Source organism: Heliconius melpomene, chromosome 21, assembly GCF_056956725.1.
Source record: "Heliconius melpomene rosina isolate 202511_hmr_F chromosome 21, ASM5695672v1, whole genome shotgun sequence".
NCBI classification, from domain to species: Eukaryota; Metazoa; Arthropoda; class Insecta; order Lepidoptera; family Nymphalidae; genus Heliconius; species Heliconius melpomene.
This window is the reverse complement of record NC_140409.1, coordinates 2,499,973-2,526,251: the sequence shown is the minus strand read 5'-3', so window position 1 is coordinate 2,526,251 and position 26,279 is coordinate 2,499,973. Positions and strand designations below refer to the sequence as shown.

The 26,279-nt window shown below is 32.3% G+C and overlaps 2 protein-coding genes across 6 annotated transcripts in view; both read left to right on the top strand.

Moving 5' to 3' along the window:
- Positions 1 to 862: 862 nt before the first annotated feature.
- Positions 863 to 10,146, top strand: LOC146526825 (mitogen-activated protein kinase kinase kinase 12-like). Of its 3 annotated transcripts, none has more exons than XM_085205871.1 (7): positions 863 to 1,251; positions 2,383 to 2,577; positions 2,836 to 3,037; positions 3,362 to 3,700; positions 4,030 to 4,167; positions 4,422 to 4,592; positions 6,328 to 10,146. In XM_085205871.1, the coding sequence occupies exons 1-7, from the start codon at positions 1,068 to 1,070 to the stop codon at positions 6,713 to 6,715; spliced, it is 1,617 nt and encodes a 538-aa protein (XP_085061997.1). In that variant the 5' UTR covers positions 863 to 1,067; the 3' UTR covers positions 6,716 to 10,146. The 3 variants fall into 3 exon arrangements, with proteins under 3 accessions (XP_085061997.1, XP_085061998.1, XP_085061999.1); XM_085205872.1 differs by having other exon boundaries at positions 865 to 1,251; positions 2,398 to 2,577; XM_085205873.1 differs by lacking the exon at positions 863 to 1,251 and adding an exon at positions 1,469 to 1,648 and having other exon boundaries at positions 2,398 to 2,577.
- Positions 10,147 to 12,267: 2,121 nt separating this feature from the next.
- Positions 12,268 to 26,279, top strand: part of LOC146526824 (uncharacterized) — a 39,732-nt gene continuing 25,720 nt past the window's right edge. The window contains exons 1-4 of one of the 3 annotated variants that reach the window (XM_085206818.1): positions 12,268 to 12,408; positions 22,920 to 23,034; positions 23,939 to 24,112; positions 25,489 to 25,669. In XM_085206818.1, the coding sequence (XP_085062944.1) occupies positions 12,296 to 12,408; positions 22,920 to 23,034; positions 23,939 to 24,112; positions 25,489 to 25,669 (583 nt within the window). In that variant the 5' untranslated portion in view covers positions 12,268 to 12,295. Of the gene's footprint in view, positions 12,409 to 13,869; positions 13,967 to 22,919; positions 23,035 to 23,938; positions 24,113 to 25,488; positions 25,670 to 26,279 lie in introns of those variants that run through there. The other 2 variants (XM_085206819.1, XM_085206817.1) reach the window with 2 other exon arrangements.

Here is a 26,279-nt window from a genome sequence, read left to right as displayed (position 1 = left end):
CGTTAAGAAACTCGCAATCATAAATGGGGTCGTGAATGACAAAAGTTTAAGAAGCCCTGATCTAATGAATTCGTTTTAAAATATCAAAGATAATTATTTCTATGCCTAACAGTGCTACCAACCCTACCGTTTTAACAGTATATCGAGTGTTTTTTGCCTTAGTGTTTTCTGTTTTAGTGCTCATATCTACTGTGTTTTGGAATGCATAAAAATAATTATGATCGTAGGTCACCAGGAACCATGCTTATTAAAATTGACATATACTTATGTATAAGTTTGCACTCATTTTATACCTTCGTTTGTATTGTAAATTTTTACTTTTAGTTGAATTTCATACTTGTAGGTCCACAAGAAGTACCATATAAAGTTTGCACGTGGTGAATTTCATACAAAATGCAGCGAAAACTATAATAACTCGTATTTTTAAATTGCGTTGACTTTTCATTTTGTGACCTCCAAGAGACCGTAAATCTGGTTATTTGATATTAATTTCAGCTTAACATATTCGATGCTCGATCTTGAGATAAGCAGTCTAGAGAGCCATAAAAACGGGCAAACACCGAAATAATATAAGAGTTAAGTTTTTTTATGTACATAACTAAAAAAAATATTACGTGAACATTGAAAGCCTCGCAATTGAAAATGAGGATAAAATTAATTATTTTTATAAAATTTAGAATATTTTGGTTAGATATTTGCATTTCAACTTTATTTTCTTTATATATGTAAAAGTACTTGTATTATTTTTAATGAATTGTTATATTTTAATGTTTTTTTAAGTACTATTATATGCTGTTTTTTGCTTTCCTGAGGTTGGCAAGACTGATGCCTACCTCATAGACAATTTGCTTGCTATATAGACTATAGAGTAAAAATGGCACTCCGCGTCGCGTCCTCTCGCATACCGCTATCCACTTGACTTCGTACTAAAAGTATTCTTGTTCGCGTTTTTATAATGGAAAGGCGCAAAGACGGAACACGGAACGTGTAATTTAGTACATATTTGATTTTGAACTTACGCAAAATATTTGTGTTTTGTCTCATATTTCTCATAAATAAAACCAAAGATGGATCCCTTAGCCCAGATCGAATTTAACGCTACTTCGTACACAACGAAAGATGAGTATCCTGGTTTCGGATCTCCAGTTTTAGAACGTGACAAAAAGACATTATTTTGGATGTGTGGTGTGATGGATTGTTTAACAACTTTTTGGTCTCTTTTCAAAAGTCCAGACTACGAGCATTCTCAAGGTATGTTTTATTATATATTTATTATATTATATGCATATAATAAGTAAATATTCCCAGGGCTCATTCGCTTAGATGCAATTACAGGGACGCATCCAAGGTCGATGCGCCACGCAGGTCCTTTTGGGGCAAATCGGGGGAAGGGGAGGGAGGGAAATTGATTTTTTAGCTTCCATCTACCTTGCATTATTGATTTTTTTTTGTGTATCAAAGCTTCGCAATGGCGACATTATTCGGGTTTTCTTACGTTTTGTGCATTTTTGTTTTGTTTTGCTATTGTCTTTTCTAGACCATTAAATTGTATGAATATTAGATTAATTTAGTATTTTTATCGCTTATTGTTTATTTTTGATACAAAGTTATAAATTGTGGTGTTTAATTATAATAATTCAAAAAGGAGGTAAGCCTAAATAATTTTTTCCAGTACTAAATTTGTTCTTCAACCACATGGTGAAGTAAAAATATATTTTTTTTTTAAAGTATAGTATATAATATAGTTTTGCTGGTGGCTGGGATGATTTTTTTATTACATCACTTTACTAATATTATTTATATTTAATAAATTAACAACATGTGGATGAGAGTACAAAATTCGCGTGTTCGCACAACGCTACTAACGCCTACCCACGAAAAAAAAAAAAGAATTGTTATTTATATAAAATAGTAAAAAATATACTAAGATAGGACAAATATTTTAATATACATATTATTCTTCTTTCTTATTTATCCCTATATTGCAAACAATTGTTATTTTGTTTATAATTAATAATGCAAGGCAATTTTATGCTGCAATGTGACTTTATTAAGCAACAATTTGCGTCTGTTTATAAATAAATTCTATTATCCAAAACTATTCTTAATCAAATCAGCAAGCTATTTCCCACACACAGCAACTAGGCAGAGGGAACATTGTGTTAAAACACTCTGTTCTCCACTTTCTGCCGAATTCTGGAGGCATCGCGTGTTGAGTGGCAGAACTCAACGTGCGCTTTGCCTCAACACCAGAGCGAAGAAATGGAAATATAAATATTTCACTTCCTCGAGTGAGGATCAAACCCACAACCATTGCATTGCAGTCACACCCTTGTGCTGCTGCACCACAATGGTCTCACTATTCTCAATAAAAACTTATAGTGTTATTATTTGTAGCGGAAAATGACTGGGAAGTTCCTTTTGAGAGTCTGACTGATTTAGTATACCTGGGTTCCGGGGCTCAAGGAATTGTCTTTGGCGGTAATCTTAAGGGTGAAATGGTTGCAGTGAAAAAGCTAAGGGACAAGAGTGAAGCTAACATCAAACACTTGAGAAAACTTAACCATGAAAACATAGGTATAAATAGTTTTTATTAGGAAAGGAAATATGAATTGAAGACATAAATGGATTTTGTCAACTGATGTTTTCCTTCTACATTGCATATATTTATAAGAAAGGCTTTATAAAATTTTTGTTTTATTTAATTACAAAAAGATTGTTTATATGAAAAATTTAAAATGCTCCATACAGAGCATGTTTATATCTTTAATTTTGACATTAACCTAAATATTTTTTATGTAAATATGTTATGTATAATTAAAAACATTTTTTTAGTTCGTTTCCGAGGAGTATGCACGGTTACACCATTTCATTGCATTATAATGGAATATTGTCAATATGGTCCTCTATTTGAATTTCTTCATAGTGGAGTATCTTTCACACCAAAGCAAATTGTACGCTGGTCCCGTGATATTGCTTTGGGCATGAGCTATCTTCATTCACACAAGATTATTCATCGAGATCTTAAAAGCCCAAAGTAAATATGATTTTTTTTTATTATAAATACAGTGTAAAATTTATATAACACAGAAAAGATCAGAGTCTTATATGGAGTTAAATTAAGAGGATAAGAATAACTTTGGTGTTTTTGTTGGTTTTTTGTTTCTGAAGTTGGAGTTATTGAGGTTATGGTACTAAGAATCACTACTTACATGCTAATTCCAATATTCCACTATAAAGGAAAATAGTTATAATGGCAACATAGAATTTCAGACATTATTGAGAGTGTATTGAGTTTACACTATTTCATATATGAAAATCAATAAGTACCTCAATTTTAAATATTATTTTTTTGTTTTAGCATTCTCATTGCAGATAACTTAGTTGTAAAGGTTAGCGATTTTGGTACTAGTCGTGAATGGAATGATGTGAGTGCCATAATGAGTTTCACAGGCACAGTGGCGTGGATGGCGCCAGAAGTAATACGCCATGAGCCGTGCTCAGAACGTGTTGACGTTTGGTCTTATGGGGTAGTCTTATGGGAACTGCTAACTCAGGAAGTTCCATACAAGAATCTGGAAACCCATGCAATCATGTGGGGTGTTGGAACTGACACCATAGCTTTGCCGGTTCCTACTACATGCCCTAGTAGTATACAGTTGTTGCTGAATCAATGCTGGAATAGGGTTCCTAGGAATAGGTAAATAATTATAGAATTTAAAAAATATATAATGTATTATATTTTATAATTTTTATAATAAAATAAATAAAAAAGAAAATGTAGGGTGTCTAGACAAGTGTCTGATTTACAAGGGATTAGTTACATTTCCTTCCCCTTGTAGAGAAAAAGCGCAGCATTGAGTTCCACCATTGAAATTGTCTGAAGCAATATCTCAAAAGTTGTGCTGTGTGGGGAACGGATTGTCTAGGTTCCCTTTGCCTACCCTGTTAAATGTGCGGGATATAGTAATGAAATGAAACTAAAAAAATAAAAATTTCTTCATAATATTATTATTTTTTCTTTAATAGGCCACCATTTAAGATAATTGCTGCGCATTTAGAGATGGCAGGTGAAGATATATGCACAATGGATTTGGAAACATTCCACAATACACAAAGTATATGGCGTCAAGAAGTCCACAAATGTATGGAAAAGCTTTATGCTAAGTAAGTCTTTGCTTAATAATTAAAATCTGTTTTTCCAACAAATAAACTATTAGTTATTATTCAATATCTAAAAAAAATAACCTACTTATCTTTGTCCCTCCAAATATGATTAATCTAAGACTTTTTAAAATATAAATTTTAGTTAAATAATATGTTTTTATACTGAAACTGCTTATTAAATTTCTAATTAAAGACGCGGCCTTTTTTCGTAAAATCTATATAATGAAACATTTGTTTAATATTTTTTTACACAGAAGTGATAAGCCTTTAGCCAAAGATGCCATAGCTCAACGTCGTGAGGAGATCAAACACGCTAGGGATGTACGTTACGTCTATGAACAACAACTGTCAAGAGCCAACGAACTGTATATGGAAGTGTGTGCGGTTAAACTACAGCTGGAGCAACGAGAACGTGTTATTGCTGAGTTAGTATTGGATTTTTAAATATATATTTTTGTGTTTTAGTATGATTTTTGTGAAAATAATTATATATATTAGAATATTACATCACTAGTTGTATAATAAAAAAATATTGTCTTCTTTTTCTTTAAATTGAAATATTTTGAGTATTATAATTTAATTACACCAATACCTCGCTTCGAGTCGGGGTCACGTTCCAAAAAAACACGACGTAAAGTGAAAATAGATTTTCTATAGCAAACCATTTAATGATCGAAGATAGGTTCCAAGTTTACGAAAATACTACCTTTTATAAATAAAATTGAACAAAGTAAAATGTAAAAAAGAATATAACTCTGCCAATAAATAAATTGGGGAAATATTTATCTTTATTGTAACCAAAAAAACCACGTAAAACTTTATATATGTAAATTTATTATAATATGGCCTTTTATTCGTAATAGCAATTTCCTATGTTGTAACAACTCTGTTGCACACTATAATAGCTCCCTTATCCCCTATTGGCATAGGCCTCCTACAACATCTTCTACTGCTGCATGTCCTGAGTCACCCTTCTCCATCGTGGGCCCGCAGTCTTTTTCAGGTCTTCTTAATTTAAATGCAAATATTTTATTTAAAACCCAAATTTATTATAAACCCACACCATTAAAAAGAAAGAACATTTTTCATTGGTAAAACTAAAAATATGTCGATAAAAATTGTATTGTAATTGCTAAAGACGGAAAAGTGCGATGTTACCAGTTGTATTCAGAAAATATAAAATTAATAATATCATCAAAATAACAATAAATTCATTGAAAATTCAAGATTGCAATGATTGGATTGTAATTCTTTTTATAATGTATTGATATTATAAATTAATCAAAAAAAGCAAAATGAATGAAAGATTTAAATTTGATTCCCAATGAAAAATACAGTACGGTAGAAAATTATTTGTGCCCTCCATCTAGTTGGTTAAAACAGTTTCAAATTAAATATGACCTGCATACTTTAATAAGAATATATAGCGACCAACGTCCACTTTACGTCGGATCACCTCTCTACCGTTTAAATAGTAAAATGAACTTACAATTAATTAGAGGACAACACAAAGAAACACTTGAAAATATACTTAAGTCGAAAGTTTGGTCCAAATTGAATCGTACAAACCATATAATATACCTAGGTACATTTGGCGTCTTTTCTTTTTAATTCGCTGCTTCTTTTTCGATAATTTCGAATAATCAAATATCCCCTTAAGTTTAAAACGACGTATCTTCATAATCGTAATTCATATTAAGTATTTTATTATTATTTTTATAAAGACGTTTACCTGAAGATATGGAATCCATAATTTTTTAGTTCTCATATCCACTAAATAAATATCAAACGTGATTTAAAGATAATATAAACTGATACTAGACAATTCCTTTAGACAATGACTCCATTTGTTGATATGTGTAAGTAATAAAATAAGAAGTGTTAAGCTTTTTTTTTAGCAACCAATAGATAGATAAAGAAGTCTAGTATGTAATTTAGGTTACTATTTTTTAATTAGAGTAACTTTATTTTTTGAATATTGGCTATGAATTACGTAAATTTCACTTGTGTGCGACGCAAAGCGAGGTATTGGTGTATAATCAAACATTAGTACAACTTTAATTATAGTTAAGATATCAGTTACACATATACTGCTTATAATGGATAATGTTTGAAGCTGTTTTTTTACCAACAAATAATAACCTAACCTATATACAATAGGAGAGAAAACGCACTAAGTGGCTGCCGATGCGGCATACGCAAGAACTTCAAGTACTTCCATCGTCAGACCTCATCGTCATCAGATGGCATCAAGGCACTTCCAATGCTTACCGAAAATCGTCGCCGCAAGAGAAAACAAGCGAATCCGGCCCAATTAATAGTTAATTACGTAGAGAACGACAAGAATGACGTCACAACTGTCACAATGGCCATTGATGATTGTGTTCAGTGCGATTGCAACGAGAGCGTCAAAAATAATAACGTAATGATGAAAGACACTATCGTTGAAGACAATGGAAACGTTGTGTTGAAGGAGACCTTTAATGATATTTCGTGTAAAGATGCCTCGTGCAATGATAATTATATTTTAGAGCTCACTATTGTCTAATTAGATATTTTTTGCTAATCCTTTTATATAAATGATGAAATAATTATGATTTTTCTTCATTGTGATTAGGGTTTCCAAGTTAGGTTTAGTTGCTAAGTTAAGGAAATAGGTTGTAATATATTACTATTGTAAATTAGAGATTACACTACATTCTCAGTTTGTTGCCTGTTTTAGAATCTAATTAGATAGGAGAAAACATATAAAAAAAATTAACATAGCGGGGCTCGAATCTGAATCTTTATTCGTTCCATTTTTTATATGGTTTAATTGATTTTCACCATTACATGAATTCACACACACTATGCATAAGTCTAATAGAAAAAAATGTAAATAATTGATTGAATAATCACATTGATCATAACACATTAGACATTGCTTATTGCGGATATAAAATGTATCTTTTTTGATGTTTTTTCTTCTATTACTGTGTTTTGAATTTATTGTATTTATTGCGGTTTAAGCCTAAGATAAAGATCTCGGTTTATTTTTCAATATGAAGGCCTAAAAAGATCTCATTATTTTATTTAATTTATCATATTAATGACCTTATTGTAGGTTTAGTTATAAATTCTATAGTTATGGTATAAATAGACATTCCAATTGTGAAGCGGCACAGCCTAAACACGCGACGATTGCTGTGGGTTCTATTCCTTCTTCGGGGAATGGGTTATTTTCGTTACTTCGCTCTGGTAAGAGGATAAAGCGCGGCGTTGAATTGTGCCACTAAAAACGCAATGTTACTTAAGTTGGACGGTGTCGCCTATCTTGCTGTATTGCAGCAAAATGTTTTTTTTTTTAATTTTCCTTTCCCCATGTAACTCTTGTTAGAGATTATGTATTAATGCAATAAAAAATATGTTGAAATTGATTTACCCTATATATGATATATTAAGTAGATAGTGAAATGAGAGAAATGAAAAATAAATATTTATAAATGATCTTATATTATATTATAGTTTTAAGTTAAGTTCGTAGATTTTAAATTGTATTCTCGTTTTTTTTTTATTTTTAACAGTTATGCAAACATCAACGCTGTTCCACCATTCATCAAGTCTAACATAATTATGTACATATAGATATAATTTAGGGGAAAATTTATGCTTTGTATATAGCTTAAGTATTAGGTATAACATGTACTTAATTAATTTAAGCTAATGTATAATTACTTATTATATAGTAGTGTAAAAACAAATAAATTAAAAAAAATAATAAAAATAAACAAATAAATCAAATAATAGGTAAGTATTTTTTTTTCTATATTATGCTTCTACAGGTTATTTGTTTTTGTGCAAAATGTAAAGAGCTGTTTTTAAAACTTATCTTCGTTTTGTATTTAAACTCGTAAATGAAAATTTTGAATTCAATTTTCAAATAAAATGACTAAAAAATACGAAAAAAAAATTGACAATCTTAATTTTCAATTGATTTTAGCTGGCCTAAAAATTGTTTTAGTTTGCTATTAAAAAAAAAGATGCTTACCTATTTTATTTGTCTATTACGCATTTTGAATATGCCTGTCTAATATGCATTTCGATTGTACATAATATATACACTGTATAGAAAAAATTTATTATTTAGAATAAAAAATATGCTCATATTTTTAGACTAGCCTTATCCTTCCTATTTTCATAAATACCTTTTGCACATTATATTATATATATTTTAATTAGGTAGGTATAGAATATATATATTTTTGATTAATATTTGCACAGGTGCGTGTATTTTTGCCGTTGACATACTATGTATTACACTTTAGGAAGAGTAAATCATATAATTCATTTACCACATAGTACTATGTTGATATCCTTAGCTTAAACTTAAATATTCAATTTTCTGCTTTAATGCCAAACAAAAATTTAATGTTAGCTAGTCTTTAATTAACAAATGCTGGTCAACTAAAGTGTTTTACATAATATGTATCTATGCTAATGTGGCGTGAGACCCATGAAATTTGTGTGATGACTGACTGACTTGTGGCTTTAGATCTTGATATACTGTAGCGTGTTTGATACTTTTAAAAGGCTCCAACATGCCCTTCAAATATGTTCTAAATGTATTGATTTATTCAATTCTAGTTATAGGGTTGGTATTAATATAATGTACAGGTTAGTTTTAGGTTAGTTTTGAATTAGGTTTAGCTATTGGTTATTTTATGAGATATTTAAGATAATACGTAAGTGAAGGTTCTTGTGAAGAGATCTTGTAGGAAGTAAGGTATAATGGTATCTATTATTTAATGAAAGTGTATCTCATTAACCAAAGCTAACCAATCTAAGGTATTTACGAACGAAGTATAATTATTATATTTGAAGTTTGATACTGGATTGTTATATTATAACATGTAGGGAAATCGTATTTTTAGTAAGGAAATGTTTTCAATGCATATAAATAAAGGAAAGGCATGAATCATCTTAGAGATGCCACGAAGGCAGTTTCTATGTCTAAGATTTCCAAAAATATAGATAGATACGGGAGCTTTTGTGCTATAATAATAATTCCTGTGAATATGTTTTAAACCCGACTGTTGTAGGTAAGTTGTACTGTGGACTGCACGTTGTGTAACTTTTTGATGTGATTTTACAGTTTCTATATATGTTATTATCCTCTAAACTAACTTCCCGACCACTGAAATGATAACACATAAATTCAGTATTAATACGAAAATTTGTGAATTTACATGTTTTTTTTTTATTCAGGGGAATATGTTAATTATAACATTTTTTTTATTGTTAGTCCATCGCATCTTAATGATGTCACTTCGTCAGGGTTACTTCATGTACTTGATTAGTATTATTTTAGATGTTGTTTATTTTAGTTTTGAAAAAAAAAATATTATAATTTTTCTTTGTTTTCTTTTTTTACTTTTTTATAGACTAAGGTAATATCGGCCTCGCTATTTGTTTAACCATTTTATTTATAAGCGAAACAAATTCGAACGAACTTTATGTATTTGTGTTTTTTTTAGTATATTTGTAACGCATTTTTGTATTAAACCATAAATACTTTACTTTGCGGTCTTGTTGTATGGGCAGTTGAAATGACGAAATTGAGTTTCATAGAATTTCATGGTTCTTAAAAATTAAACACAAAATAAAAACAATTCATGAACCCATTTGTACAAAAGCTAATATGAAAAATACCGTGACCAGTATCAATCAATATTAGTATGAAAGATGAAATTATTTCAACTATTCAAATAACAAGACATTTTTTTTCAATTTCAAAACAAAAAACTTTACTGTTATTTTGAGCTAGCTAGCTTTATTTTTATTTTTGATCAGAGGAGACCATTTCTGTTTTTCTTTAATAGCCCTGAAAGCTTGTAGACTAGCCTAACAAATGGTCTAGCAATTCGAATCTGTGTACTTTATAGTTGTAAACCAAACATTGTAGTTTGAAGAATAAATAAAGTATTTCGATGTGATTTGGAACTTTTGTTTTTCATTAGTAGTTGATTTCGTTACCTATAGGTACATAAATTGATTAAAATAAAATATTTTCGTTTTTTGTTTTTTTTTCAGTTTAAAAAACGCGTGACTGGTTTCTCGCGTGACTAAACACACACACAACCTAAAATTAGTTAAATCAAATAATTTTAATTACTTTAACACTTCCTTGATACCAGAGCGGATAAACTATAACAGTATGTTCCTTGGGTATGGTGTAGTAAAATAAATAAATAATAATATACACGGCAAAACACACAATTAGCATAGTTCATAATGAACTTTAATATCATATTGAGCCAGTGTGTTTTATGGATAGCCCGAGTGTCGCTACCGGTGTCTTGCATACATATATAGTGGGTAGCAGGCAGAAAGCTGCGGTAGTGTAACACTAAGTATTACTGTACTGATAATAAAATTTGTCAAATAGAATTGCGTCATAGAGCCTCTTCAAATCGACAACATTATTATCTCAGTCTCACAATGTACAATGCTATCAATAAGAAAATAAACAAGTATCCTTTAATATCTCACCAATGTAAAATGAAACTAGCTAACTGGTTATTAACATTAAACTACGGTCAAACAGAACACCTCCTAGCTCCTCCTATCTCCTCCTAGCTACTCGCATACATACATACACACACATATAAGCACATATAAATATTAGACACATTCTAAATGTAACATTATTATACTTAAATATTTTGCTTCGTTGAGGCCCTCGCGGCGCAGCGGCACAAGGATGTGTGTGTACGGCGGAAAGTGGGGAACGCAATTTCTTAACTCTAGGTTCCCTCTGCTCACAATAGAGTAACTGTATGCAGGATACTGCGTGAAACTGATTTCTTTTAACAACTATAATTTAAGAATGGAGACAGCTGTGTTGCTAAGATATTTAATTCAATTAGAATTTTATTGTGTCTTTTAAACTCTGTCTTGTTTCTTAACACTAGGTTCCCTCTGCCTGCCCTGCTGTGTGCGGGATACAGCGTAAAAAAAAAATTAATTCCTGATTTTATTATTATTATTTTATTTTTTGTCATGATTTTTAATTTTTATTTTTCTTATATGTAATTTTACTTGATATAACTTTTGAAACGACGCTTGTGAGGCGAGCATTGGTAACTGCGACACAGTTTCATACTACTGTAGTTATTATCGTCTTAAACTGTTTTTGTTAGACACTAAATTTTTTTTTTAAATAAATACATACTATTATTATTAATATAATAATTCAAAACCTATAATGCCACGATCTTTTGAGATTGAATTTCCTATAAAGACAATATATATGTGGGGGCGACACATATTGTAGATCAAAGTAGGGATTGACCAATTTTCAATATTAGCTAATGCCGTCTCGCAATGCGTTTACGATATGTAAACTATGCTTGTATGGCGTTGATAATTGAAAAATGTTTTTTATGAGTTCTTATTTTATTTTGTTATTATAAAAATATTGCATGTTCACTCTTTGGCTAAATAATGGGACTAGCGGTATTAAAATTTTACTTTGATTAAATTCCAAATTTCCAAAGGCCCCGAGGTGGAGATCTCCCCTGGAGAGACTTGTTAGTAATAGTTTTAAGGGGCTTTCGAAACAAGCTGGTGGAAAGTATATATTTGTATAAAATGTTGCAACATATAAATGTTCTATATAGATTAAAATTATACAAACTCAGTGATTACAGGTAAGTTTTCGCATTTTTAGTATTATTTATAAAACTGAGCCATGGAAATACAAAAAAACTAAAACAATTGTGTACTAATTAATATTTCTCTGCAAATCATAATTTTGAAATTCTTACATCTTAACTATGTAGATAGGTATACCTAGTAATTGTAGGACATTAATATCTGATATCATAAAAAAAATATATTGTAACTTTCATATTTTTTAAATTGCATAGTAGTCACAAGTAGGTTATTACAATTCATAAACAATCGTGTTTAATTCCAAATCGATCACAATTAAAGTTAAGCGCGACAGAGGCGATATTAGCGAAATATTCGCGTCGTACGAAATTCGCTTAGCGCTGTACATTTTTTCGTATTATTTATAGAAAGCGGACGGGCGGGAGCGTGCGCGCGCACACGACCAGGCGCGCGCGGGCCGAGAGGACTGGAGCCCATGGAGCCCCCATCGTTCCCCGCCGGCCCCCGGACCGTCCGGGCAGCCCCCGGGGCCGACGCCGCCATCGTCCTCCCGCTGCCCTCAGGCACACCACCCTTCCTATACGAATGGTACGTTCTATTTCTAGACATATAAAAAATGAGCAACTAAAATGTTTAGTTTTAAGTGTGTGTATATATAACAAGATGTCTAAAGTAAACGCCGAATAATATTTAGAGCTTTCAACTATGTAAATATCGAGCAGGTAATATCGGGGCGAAGTGAATTCAGTTGTGATTTTAGATGCGCACGCGTCGCGCCGGCAAGCGTTGTTTGTTTTTCATATGTCGATGTATAAATACAGACCAGGAAGCGATGTAGATACTCGACACTGGTGTGTCACTAGCACTACCAGATCCTGATGGAATGGTGTCATTTTGACTTGCAATATCTGATGGCGCCGTAATATGGTATAAAGTGGTGTTATAGCATAAAGATAGAAATTTAGCAATGAAATATGGTTATATCTATCTTTATGATCGCCCACCACGTCAAAGGTCATTAGTAACTGTACTGCACTATTAGCTATATATACGATGCATTACCACTGCATTAAAACGATAGAGCCATCACAATAGTTAAGAGACAACGATTATTATATATTTTAATCAATTAATCATACATATTTGATATTTTATATCATGATTAATTAGATATAATAATTATATATATGATAATTAAATATAAAAATTCGATATTCAATAGGACAGTTTTTATGAATTTTCTTTAAAGCATATCAATTGTATTTGGTTATGGCACTTTTGAGGCAAATGTAGTGAATTTATAATCTACATAAGTAGTAAGTAGGTATTTGCTATAAAAAAGTAAAAAAATATGTCTGAATTGTTTCGCTATACAGAATACTTTTACCGTACCGTACCTTTTTATATATATTTTTATGTACGCAGCATCTAATTCCTATTATAATCGAAGTAAAAGATTGGCCAAGTTTACATACTTTTCCAAGAACACAACCAAACATCCGAATGCATGGTTTCAAATTGAAAATAATCTATTATTAGTTTTAGAATACATAATACCTATGGAGTATGGCCTGGTTCGATGATTGTAATGTCAGTCCGAGTTTACCTTAATCTTACCAAAAATAAACATGAGGTTATCAAGTCCGTAATTCATTGTAAAGTTAGCGCCATCTCACGCCCGCTCCAAGGATCGCGGACCGGATGTGTGTGGATCTATAGATCGTCGCGCGCACCGCCATCTGTTGTTGCACCAACGCGTTAATCTGAAAACTGATTTTCAGGGGATGATATGTAACGTTCTTAGAACAAATCTTGTTTTAGATTTCGTTCTTTAACGTATTTGTTTTCGAATTTCTATTATGTCTGTTAATTATTAAATACAATGCTAAAAATCTAAGAGTAGCTTTAATTAACAATTAACGCAATGAATTTGAGAGTTATAAAAAAAATACATCCACATAAAAATAATAAGAGTAGCGGCGCTAGCTACGCTTTTACGAAAATATCTTACGGATCGCACAGTACGCGGCTGGCCATCGCGAACTCGATTCGAAACGAGATGCGCTCCCGCCATGGGCAGCAACTGTTGCAAGGGTGACGCAGCTGGGAAACCCCTGGTGCGGTCGAGCTCGTCGATCTACAACAGGTATTTTTGGCTGGTTCTCATCATCTTCCAAGAGTTCTCCAGTGTTCCGTGGATCCTGCGCGTCCCGCCGTACGTAGAGCAGTGATCAGTGTTTGCCTATCGTGAACCATGTTGACACCACGACTACTTCTCTTTCATTATTGGATTGATTTTTGTTTTGATTGGAAAATGTGGTGTGAATTATGTTTTTTTTTTCATTTTCATTTTGATATTAATATACCTAAGCTATCTCGATTTAGTGGTATTAGGACGGTAATAGAATAATGAGTTGAGATAAATATTTTGGGATTTAATGGAGGTTCAGCTTTGCTAACGAGCATTCAAGAATTATAATTGTGTACAACAATTTTTATGAGTTTAATCTTAGTTATATTGAAGAGAGACAACTGTTTTTCAATTGAATTTAGAGGATCGATTATGTAAACGTATATTTGAAAAATGCCTTATTTTAGGCTGCATAGAGAAGAAGTGGAAAGTTAATACTAATAAATAAATGCTTTGGCGATGCTTTGCGATTACTAAGTTTTGGGATTGTTTTATTTTATTATATTAATTTAAATTAAAATATATTTTAAAAGACTCGCTTCGTCGATTATATTATTGATCGTTTGATTGGTAGAGCTAAATATTGAAATCACTTATTCTTTTACTTCAAAAAGGAGGAGATTCTTAATTCAGTTGGTATATTTATATTTTACATTTGAAATTATTAATAGTTTTGAAAATGAAATAATGTTAGTGTATATACATTAATTATATTAAAACAACACATAAATCGTCTCAGATCTTCGTAACTCCTATGAGCGTATAGCACAATAAAAATAAACGTGAGTATATGTCATACGTTTAATATAGTATTTACGTTTGTTTTTCACCCTGAAATGTTAATAGTGGAGGTCGTTTTCGTTTCGTTTCAATAATGATAACCCGTTCAGTTGTTCTTGAGATATGAGCTTGTAAAAAATCATACCGTTCCTTTGCAATCGGGTAAAAATAATAAATATTAAAACCCTTTAGATAAGATTTTAATGGGAGTACTAACCTTTCAACGCATAAAAATATGAATTGTACAAAACTCGTAGTGTATTCCATCGTGATTGTGTTTATCTTCTCTAATTGGCTTTATTCCAAACATTTTATGAATCTTGCGCAAATGATTGACCGAGCCAACCATGCCACTTACCTACTGTAGATCTCTAGCGACCTCTAGGTACTTCTGCTAACAACATATATTTATGATATACATAACATATATACATGATTTTAAAATATCGGAGTAAGATATGGTTATTATTTTCTTAATCCTTTTTAGATTTTTAATGCTTTGCGAATTATATAAATATCACAGAGGGACAGACACCCACTATTAGGTATGGAGAGAGCGATGTCCTAGGCCCGTATTTACAAATCGCTCTCAAGTCCGAGATCGATCTTAAGATGCCGTTTTCATTCAAAGATATATAATTTATAATTGAAAACGGTATCTCAAGATCGATCTCGAAATTGATTGAGACCAGTTTATAAATATGGACTCTAGTCTCTTTCGTCTTCTCTGAGCGTAAAGTGCATGTAGCAAGGTATGGCAGAGGAAATTAAATTAATTCACGAAAAAAAATCAAAACTATTGAGATAAAAAATTTTAAGAGTCTGAAATTACAGTTTTATAAAAATCGATTTAATTTTTGCCGATTAAATTTTTTTTCCATACAAACTTTCAACCCCGATTTCACCCCTTTAGGGTTAAAATTTTTCAAAATCCCTTCTTAGTGGATGTCCAGATTACGAAAGTAAACATCTGTCCAAAGTTCACGTTTCTACGCACAGCGGTTACGGCTGTGCGCGCGTCAGTCAGTGACGACAAGTCCTTTTATATATAGATAGCCTTACAAGGCAATGTTTTCATATTTATTTTGTTGTTCCTGTATATAAACAATAATTGTAGATTTATATTTGCAAGTAGGATTTAAATCTACAATACATAGTGTAATTCCTAAGATTTCACCTGGATTCGGCACATAGTTTTCTTTTGTTTGCGCTTAATTTTAAAACAGTTTATTTATTTTTTTGCGAAGGGTATGTATGTATGTATATTTAAAGGCTTGAAAGTTAGAATCATTTTTTTTGGAAAATAAAATATTTCAAAAATGAAATATAAAGGATATAATTTTGCTTCTCACGGTTTGATTTATCACATTCACGCTGTATCCCGCACAGAACAGAGAAGGCGGCAGGCAGAGGAAACATAGTATTGAGAACTCCGTTCCCCACTTTCCGCCGAAATCTGGAGGCCTTGCGTATCGAGTCACGATTTAATAAATATTACTTGCTTACTTTAACACAAGGAAAAATAATAATCAAATTATTTAAAAAAAAAAACCTATTAAACAAAATCTTATTGGAAATCACATTATCATAATTATCATTAGCCAATAGAAATTTTACAGAACTATATAAAATGACTAAAGGAGAAGTTTCAAAGTAAATACCTATTTCATTTATAAACGATACGGCACTTGGAATATTTTTTTGATTTAGAGGATCGTAAACTTTGTGGAAAACATTGTTTAACCTAACATTTAACCTAACATCTAACAGGGTAGGCAGAGGGAACCTAGTGTTAAGACATTCTGGAGGCAATGCGTGTTGAGTCACAGAACTCAACGCCGCGCTATGCCTCGACACCAGAATGAAGAAATGGAAATATAAACGTAAATAAATATTTCGTCTCCTCGAGTGGGTATCGAACACAGAACCAGTCGGTTTTACAGTCACACTTTGTGCCTCTGCCCCACGACTGGCCTCGAATTATTAACATTTAATAATACGATATATATATGCATGTATTTCGGTAAGTTGAAATTTCAATTTATTTTTGATGCTAATGTAATATCTTAGCATCTAATACTAAAACAATATATTTAATTAAGTACTTCAAGAAGGACTATAAAATTACCTATTATTGTTAAAATATCATATTGAAAGAAAGCCTACAATTTATTCCAAGAACACTAAATAGGCAGTAATTTTCGATAGTAACTTTTATGAGTCATACTGACGTCGGAACGTGGGACCGAGGCGGGGGGTGCGTCGGTACGTTGCGGGCTTTACGTGACTACACACTGTACACATAGACTAGAATATAATTTATATATACGAAAAACTTTTGTTTTGTCATTTAAAACGGTCTTTTTGCTTCAAGTCATATCTTATAGAATATTTTTTTTCTTCTGACTGTCGAAATTCAGTTGAGGACTTGAAGAGGCTACCACTTCGCGATCAAGTTCAAGGCGTAGATAAATATCGGAACTAAGGGAGCAGAATAGTTCGGACATATTCTTATTTAATTTGACTTACTTTACTGACTTCTTATCCATTTATTTAGAGACAGCAGAATAAAATGTCACTTTGTTTACTCGAGATATTTATTATCATTGTTATCTCGAGATCAATGGTCTCTACAACGAAATGATCCTTTGAAGTACGGCACAGTAAAAATGGTCCCTTCCTCATTTGCATAAAAATTTCCACGCGCTCGGAACTATTAATAGAGCAAGCTTATCGATTACTTTAAATGTTAAAGGATGCTCGCTTCTGAATCAACGGATTTCCTTTATTTATTTCCACATTTTGGGCCATCCGTTTCACAATGTAACCTACTTTCTTTCACGCCCGTTATACGCCCTATAGCGGGGTAGCAGAGAGAATCTAGTATAACTCTCCGTTCTATATTTTCCGTTAGTCCAAAAAATCATTAAGCTCGTACATTGCAACTCCTTAATTCTAATACAATAATTATTCTGGAGGACCACTCCTCTTAGTCTTTCCGCTTCAGTTTGAAAAGTCGATCTCGACCACATCGACCGCGTCTATTTAGTAGCGTCATCTGCTGCTAGTTCTATAAAATTATTTTTAAAAATATATTTTAATTAAACAAAGAGGTAGATTACATTTTAATTTTTATAATAAAATTATTGTAAATATCAAAGCTATTAATTAATATAAAATTATTACACGTTAAATAAACAGACACATTACAGAAACCGAAGCTTAGGAAATGAAAATAATTAAAATGACATATTTTTTACATGGGTATCGAACATACGACCATTGTATTAACACTTTCTTGTCGCCCTGTACCACAATGGTTTCACCTACTTTTTTCTTCAAAGCTAATGTTTTCTTTGTACTGCTATTAATACGTGGTAGCACAAACAAATGTTTCGGTATCTAGGCCGCGATACAGGAACAGTTGCATTAGCAACTCGCGCATTATATTGAAGGAAGAAGATGCATTTTATATGAAGCTCGCTTGTTTATTCGGAAATTTTCTTGTCTATTCGCGTCGTTAATTTGTCTGTTTTGAGAAACATACATATTTTTATTTTATATGTCAACTTCACGCTGTATCCCGCAAACGGCAGGGTAGGCAGAGGGAACCTAGTGTTAAGAAACCCTGTTCCCCACTTTCCACCGATTTTTAGAGGCATTGCGTGTTGAGTGCCGGAACTTAACGCCGGGTTTTTCACGTATACGTTTCTCAGGGCGGGGAAATGAAAATATTAAAAAATAGTAATTTATTCTTTCGAGTGGGAACCGAACCCACAACCACCGCTTGTACCCCTGCACCACGACGGCCTCAGTGGTCAAATCAAAATATATATTAATCAAAATATATAATATATATATTTATCATAAATTTCTTAAATTACAACCCTTCTCTATAGGTCACGTGCTCTACGTTGATTGAGAGACATTACGTGTACGTCCTGGATGGAGGAACCGAAATTGGAAAACACCATTATCCTATTTTTTTTTAAATAGAAAATTTAAATCTTAAATCATAATTTCATTGAACGTAATAAAGATACATTTAACTATATTTTTATAGTATCTTTTCAATAAATAATCACATAATTATGTTTATAACTAGATATACCTTATAGAAAGTTATGAAGCGAATTCATATAAAAATTAAGTTAAAAGTTATACCAAGACAATTTCAGTAGATATTATAATAAATATGAGGAAATAATTGTACGGAAACTTAAGCAAAGTAATCGACATACGCGTTTGGCCGCGGCATTGGCGTCTCAAACTATTATTTTTAGACGGACAACTCGTCGGGGACGGCAGACGTTTGTGTAATGATGAAAACAAGGGTCGCAAGGTCACGAATTTCAGCTTCATAATTAATTTTATGTCTATATATAGATAACCTGGAGATTAATATTAATATAGAATTTAACAAATTTTGAAATGTGTCTTAGAATGTTTTTCACATTTCAAAATTTGTTAAAAATAGCGACAAAGAAAGAACATAATATATAGATACGAATATAGTAATAATATCGCCATTTAATATTAAAAAAAAACAGCAAATCTTTAAATTATCCGAATAAAATAGACATGTGGGCCCGATACCTACCCAATAACGGTACCTACATAATTACCAATACTTCCCAGAGCCTTTATGTTTCCGACATGCGCGTCAGATCTGTGAGCTTTATAAATAGCTGCATCCAGGGTTGCAATTATCGATCTGCCCTATTTCGCTTGCGCCTGTAATACCTGGAACCTAGAGTAAGTAACGATCGCAGCCTCCCGGTATCCCTTAACTGCCATTTTATGAAGCTTAAATATGAAATATGCATTGTTGTCAACAAAGTCTAGATTTTTTAAGTTTAAATTTTAAGTCTCAATTATCGAGTCTTATTATTCTTATTACCACGCCGTGCGACAAAGAAAATTCGGATTATTCAACGTGAATTCAACAAAGTAGAAAAGAATTTACCTATGTATCATTCAATTCTTTTCTATTATATAAAATAAATTGCTTCCTGGGTGGCAGCATCTAGATCCTTATCTATATATATAAAATCGAAAGGTCACTCACTCATCACGAAATCTCAGAAACTACATGTGCTAGGAATCTCAAATTTTGCATAGGAGTTACTTATAGGACGTAGGTGCTCGCTAAGACGGGTATTTGCAATATTCGACTTCTAAAGGGTTGTTTTTAGGGTTGAAAATTTGTATGAAACTTCGCTACTACAAATTCGAGGAGTATCAAAGTATGATCGTCACTTATAGGACGTAGGTACTCATGGAGACAGAAATTAATAATAACGTAGTTCACACAGGCGAAGCCGCGAGCGGGCCGCTAGTATCTTATATTTAAAACATAGTCAACGTATTGTAATGGACGCCCTAATAAATATTAATCTAATGCCAACTGCTTCCATTCATCACTGAAGCTAACATCATCTATATTTAGAATAACTATAAAAGTTTACGTAACGAAACGTCTGATGGACGGTGACGAGTGAAGGTGGATATAGCTGGAGTATTTGGGATATTGATTTAGATATGTTTAGTATTGCTATTGAAGTCTTCGTGGCGCAGGAGGAGTTCTGTGGTTTATGCTGGTGAACAATCCACAAGAATTCGATCTTTCAGAACTTTTTTTGACGGCGGCAGATACATGTTATACTTCGCCTTCAAAAGTTATATTTTGAAAAAATATTAAATGATGGGTAGGCAGCGGGAATCTAGAGTCTCAACTCTCGCTTAGTGAGAGTTTGTTCTTCTCTTTCTCTTTTCGAGTTCGAGATACTGCAAGTTGAGTGCGGTACCCAACGTCGCACTTCTTCTGTGAGGACGGAAAATGCTATCAACTCATTCACTGTGCCAGGATGGCCTTACTCAGAGATAAAAATAAGCTCGACTATTCGAATGTCATAAATATTTTGTTGAAACGAGGCCATCGTAGCGCAGTGGCACAACGCGTGACGGTAAACGCAACGATTGTGGGTTCGATCTCCATTCGGAAAAAGGAATTATTTAATATTATCTTTTCCTCGCACTCCTCTCCTTAAACTGAAAGCAGAAAGTGGGAAATGGAGTGATTTTACACTAGGTTACCTCTGCCTACCCTGCTATATAACGAGATGCAGCATTAAACACTATAAATAATTAAGTAGTACTAATAAATAGTAATTTATAAAGTAGTACATACTATAAATAGTTTTTGCTTTTCTTTAGTGACTTATTGAGAGAAAGCTAAAAAAACCACAAAAAATAATTAATATTTGCATAATAATATCGTATATCTTATTGTCACGGTCGTAGGATTTTGAAAAGCGTGACATTGTTACCTTACACCCAGCGTGTATTGTCTTCTGCATGCTCGGACTCATTTCTTTAGATTCGTCCAAGTTAATATGTGTTACAAGGCACCTCATTTAGAATACGGGCCATATTATTTGACTAGCGGACCCGGACGCGGCTACGCCTGCTTGAAATATAAGAATATAATTTTTATAGAAATATAATTTCAATCTAGATGAAATGCTAAAAGTGACTATTATATTTATTTTCATAAGGACGAATATCAAAATGACGCGGTAACGAATGCGGTCGCGTAGCGACGACGGTTGTTATTAACATGGCAGAATAAATTGCATGTCAAATTAGAAAGTATTTTAATTTATTAGTATATATGTGTAATGTAATATTATATAGCCTATAGCACTTCTGAAGAATGCAGCTTTCATACAAAACAAAAACAAAGTAAATCGATCCAGTAGATCCAGAGATCTTAGCGTTCAAACAAACAAACAAACTCTTCCGCTTTATTATATTAGTATAGATAATAGAGCTAAATGAGGTTTTTGATTCTTTCTTTTTATATATCGTACTAGTGGACCCGGACGCGGCTACGCCTGCTTAAACTATAAGAATATCTATTAAATATATTTATGAAATTATATTCAGTTTACAATAGAATTAGTAAGAAAATATAAGCTTAAATAATCAAAAAGAATAAAAAGTAGAGACATACTATTAGAAAAAATATCGGAGTTATTGAAATGAGCCAACAAAAGAAGTAACTAAAGGATATTCTTAATATTAGAAAAAGTTTTCCGTGCGTGCGTACATAGATATCGACTCTATGAAATAACTTAACATTTTTCTATATTAAATAGAAATTTTTTTGCGAGCAATATCAAATAAAATAAGAAGAGATCCAAAGTGTAGCTTAAATAAATTGTAAACAACAAATAATTACATAAAAATTAACAATAGTTCGAAAATGTATGAAAATTTATAAAACCGTCAACGTCAAATGCCCGTTCGCGTCGTTCATACTCATACTATGCCGCCCGAAGGTTAGGTCATTTCGAATCAGTGATATCTCCTTAATTATTTATTAGAATGTTATACAGTAAACTATAATTTCAATCTAGATAAAATGCTAAAAGTGACTATTATATTTGTTTTCATAAGGATGAATATCAAAATGTCGCGGTAACGGTTGCGTAGCAACGCGACGGTTGTTATTAACATGGCAGAATAAATTGCATGTCAAATTAGAAAGTATTTTAATATATTAGTATATATGTGTAATGTAATGTTATATAGCCTATAGCACTTCTGAAGAATGCAGCTTTCATACAAAATAAAAACAATGTAAATCGGACCAGTAGATCCAGAGATCTTAGCGTTCAAACAAACAAACAAACTCTTCCGCTTTATTATATTCGTATAGATAAGTAAGGAATTAACAGAAAATTAAGTATTATTTATCTCAAATTCGTTGAAATTAATTAAAAAAAAATAATGGAACAAAATAAACTAAAATTAAGTAGATATGAGTACTTTAACTAAAAACTAAAAAAATATAAAATATTTGCAAGAGAAACTTTTTTTTTTACGATTTTTTTTGTTTTTTTATTATTCTAAGTACGGTAATAGCTTAAAAATGAATTTTTTAGTTTTGATAAAATAGATGTAAGAATGGATTTTAATGTGTCTTCTTTTTGGGTATGCTTAAATACGAACAGCTTTTATCGATGCAAGTAGCGACATGCGACATATATAGTTTATATAGTTTATATATAGTAATTTTGTAATTTATTAATATAGTTTTTTTCCCAAATTTTATTTGATCCAGGACTCGTGCGGGAGCGAAGTTGAACGACCGTTTCACCACATCCGAGGGCGCGGGTGGCGTCCGCCTCACCATCTCCGCTGCGAAGACAGCCGACAGCGGCGTATACACCCTGCAAGTAAGTCAAGAAATATTTATTAGTACTAGTTATAACCAGCATCTATGTTTGCGTGGGCTTTATGACTCTTGTCATAATATTTCTGTTTCTGTCTGCACTAGTTTCAATTGTACGACGTAATATCCTTTATTTGTTCTCTCTATTCATAGGATTTCTTGAAAATCCTATGAATTATTTTCTATATATTCCAAAAAACTTGTATGGATAATTTCTTCTCTTTCTCTCTCTGCCTCTGTCTGACAATCACTCAAAATAAGGGATATATTATATTGATTATTATTTAGTGGGGAACATGCGTGCCCAGAGTTTAATATTATTATTAGTATTATATTATTTATAATGCATATATTTGAACGTTTCAAAACTGAAAATAAAATATGAGCCGGAACCATGTTGATGTATTGCAGTTCCCTCTTAAGATGTTTACAAGAACAAACCGTTACAATATGAGAGTGCATAATAACATACTCTCAATCAGACACGTAATATGGACTTATCTTGGTAACTTCTAATTACTTTTGTTTTTTCTTTTACTTTTTATTTCTTTTTTAAATTTCATTTCGTTGTATCCTACAGCAGCAGGATATGAAGATGGAACTTAGACACTCTGTTCTCTATTTTCCGCTCAATTTTCCAGTCATTATGTGTTGAGTTAGGCTTTGTCTTGTTAGCAGAGTAAGAAAATAAAAATAATTAATTTCCCCAAATATGTACTGCATCTACAAGCATGCTGTAATCAGATACCTACCGGGCCGTTTCGCCGTCACAGCCTTCAAATTTCTTATTAATTGTCATATATTCGGCGGGTAGTATAATTTAATTTGACGTTATCGTTGTGCAAATGTCACACGGTGTGAGTGATGACAATGAGTTGAAAAATACTATAGTTGAAATAATTTGCCAGGCGAGCAATGTTGCCGGGAAAGATACGACCCGGATACAACTGGAAGTCTCCCCGGAGGAAATGCCGACAGGTGAAGACCCGCCGACCTTTCTACGTCGATTGCAGGACCTTACCGTGAAGGTCGGGACTAGGACCAGGTTTCTGGTTGAAATTGTCAGCTCTACAGAATGTAGGGTAATTATTCTGTTCTATTTTATTTTCTATATTTGTATATAACGTTAATTTTGATTTTGGTCAAACTACCATTTTTTAAGAATATTTTCATTTTCATTTTGTTTTCATAATAACTTCTAGTGTTATTAAATAAATATAATACTCCTGGAAAGTGAATGCTACCTTGAACAACTGAGGAATGCGTAAGTCAAACGTAATGACATAATTCCTCTATTTTAAATCTCATCGTCCGCCAGTGTATTTATATAATGTTTATTATGAATGAAAATTATATCTTTTAAAATGTCGTTTTTATTGTTTATTTTACTACGAATAGTAGGTATATGTGATAGTAAAGCACTGTCTAGCTCAGTGGCAGTGATAGTCGGTGATTGTAAATGTCATAGGTTGTAATGTTAACAATAATTTTTATTGTTAATAAGAAATTTATGGGTTATTTTTAGTTTCGTTAGTATATTTATGAAAAACAAGTTCCGTAGGCTAGAGTATAGTAAAGTAGCTAGAGGGAACTTAGTGTTAACCGGGTCGCCACTTTCCGTACAATTTTTGAACAAAAGTATACAATAGCTCTCAGAAGTCAACTCCGCGCTTTATCTTGTAATTAGAGCGAGAAAATGAAAATAATTTATTTCCCCGAGTGGGAATCGAATCCACATCCGTCACGTTTACAGTAAGACGCTGTGCAGACGACGGCCTGATTGATAAGTTAAGAATTATTACTTTCTTACAACTTCCGTTTTTCGAGTTTCTAAGTATTGCCTTAAGTGAGACATCGTGAAAACCATAATAGCAAATCTCGATATGTTTTAAAGATTATTTTACACTAAAAGAATATTTATATTAATTCTCACATATATGATATTTAACTACACTGAGTGAATAGGAAATTGTACGACAAAATGGCAAAACTTAGCACTACAAACAATATTAATGGTAGTATTTTATGCCAAAACACTGTTTTGAGATGTTGATTAGGGTCCAATTATAATCTTAATTTAACAGCAAGAGCTATATTTGAAGCTATAAAATTATATTTAGGTGACTTTCTGATATGGCAACATTTTATATCTTCTAAATTGCTTGAGCCTTTATCTTGTTGAAATATTAATTGTTACTTTATTTTTTTTTATCTTTAATAACGCCTATAGCAGTTGAGATACGCAGGAACTAGGTAGCTGTGATAGTTGATGGAAGATCGATCTCCACTTTCGTTATTAAATGAAAATGATTGTGTCATGGCACATTTTAGGTGCCCGAGGAAACTCTGATCTGAGACACAACAACATCAGGTATCAACGAAAAGTGGACAATATATAACCCTAGATTTGCTTTAAAAATACATGAAAATAATGAAAAAATAACTATCTCATCAATAGGTGACATGGTATCGCAACGAACGGCGTCTGCTCGAAGCAGAGCGGATCGCGCTGGTCCGCGACGGTAACTTCTGGTGCGCGGACGTCTCCGCCGTGAGCGTGGACGACGCCGGCCGGTGGACGTGCACCGCAGAGAACTCCGGCGGCAGGGCCAGCTGTTCCGCACATCTTAATGTGCTGGGTAAGTTGTATTTTCTTCTAGTTATACGTGTATTATTATGGACCACTCTATGGCGAGTTCCACTGCGTGCGATTGACTTGATATAAGTTTTTATTTGTGAACCGAATAAAGTAAAACAAAAGCTATATGTTAAGGGAAATTTATCAAGATATTAAGGTTCTGAAATTGGCATGCGTCAACGCACAGACAGACAGACAGAAATTTCAAAAATAATTGTTTTGAGTCCTATTATTTTGATATATGTCGACAATTTTTCTTATATATTATATTTTTCTTATATGTTATATTTTTATAATAACTGGACAATCCGTTTTCGTACAGTGGCCATAGTAATCTCTGATAGTGCTTCGTTGTCAAACGGTGATTTTATTCTAGTTTTCCGCTGCTGATAAAACAAAACGCGGTGTTAACTTTCGCTATTCAATACGGAATTATATCTTAATCACATGCAAAAGAAAAAAGATAATAAAAAAAATAAATAATAGAAGATAGAGCTAAGAAACAACGACAACGTAACTATTACACTCAAACTTTTGTTACTAATTTAGCGAGACTAAACAATCTAGATGATTATAACGTCATTCGATTCGTCTTAACCCTGCTGTTATCA

Coding starts and splice junctions, on each gene's coding strand:
- LOC146526825 (XM_085205871.1), top strand. CDS start 1,068: ATGGATCCCTTAGCCCAGATCGAATTTAACGCTACTTCGTACACAACG. Junction 3,038..3,361: donor CGAGATCTTAAAAGCCCAAA/GTAAATATGATT, acceptor TTTTTGTTTTAG/CATTCTCATTGCAGATAACT. Junction 4,168..4,421: donor ATGGAAAAGCTTTATGCTAA/GTAAGTCTTTGC, acceptor TTTTTTACACAG/AAGTGATAAGCCTTTAGCCA.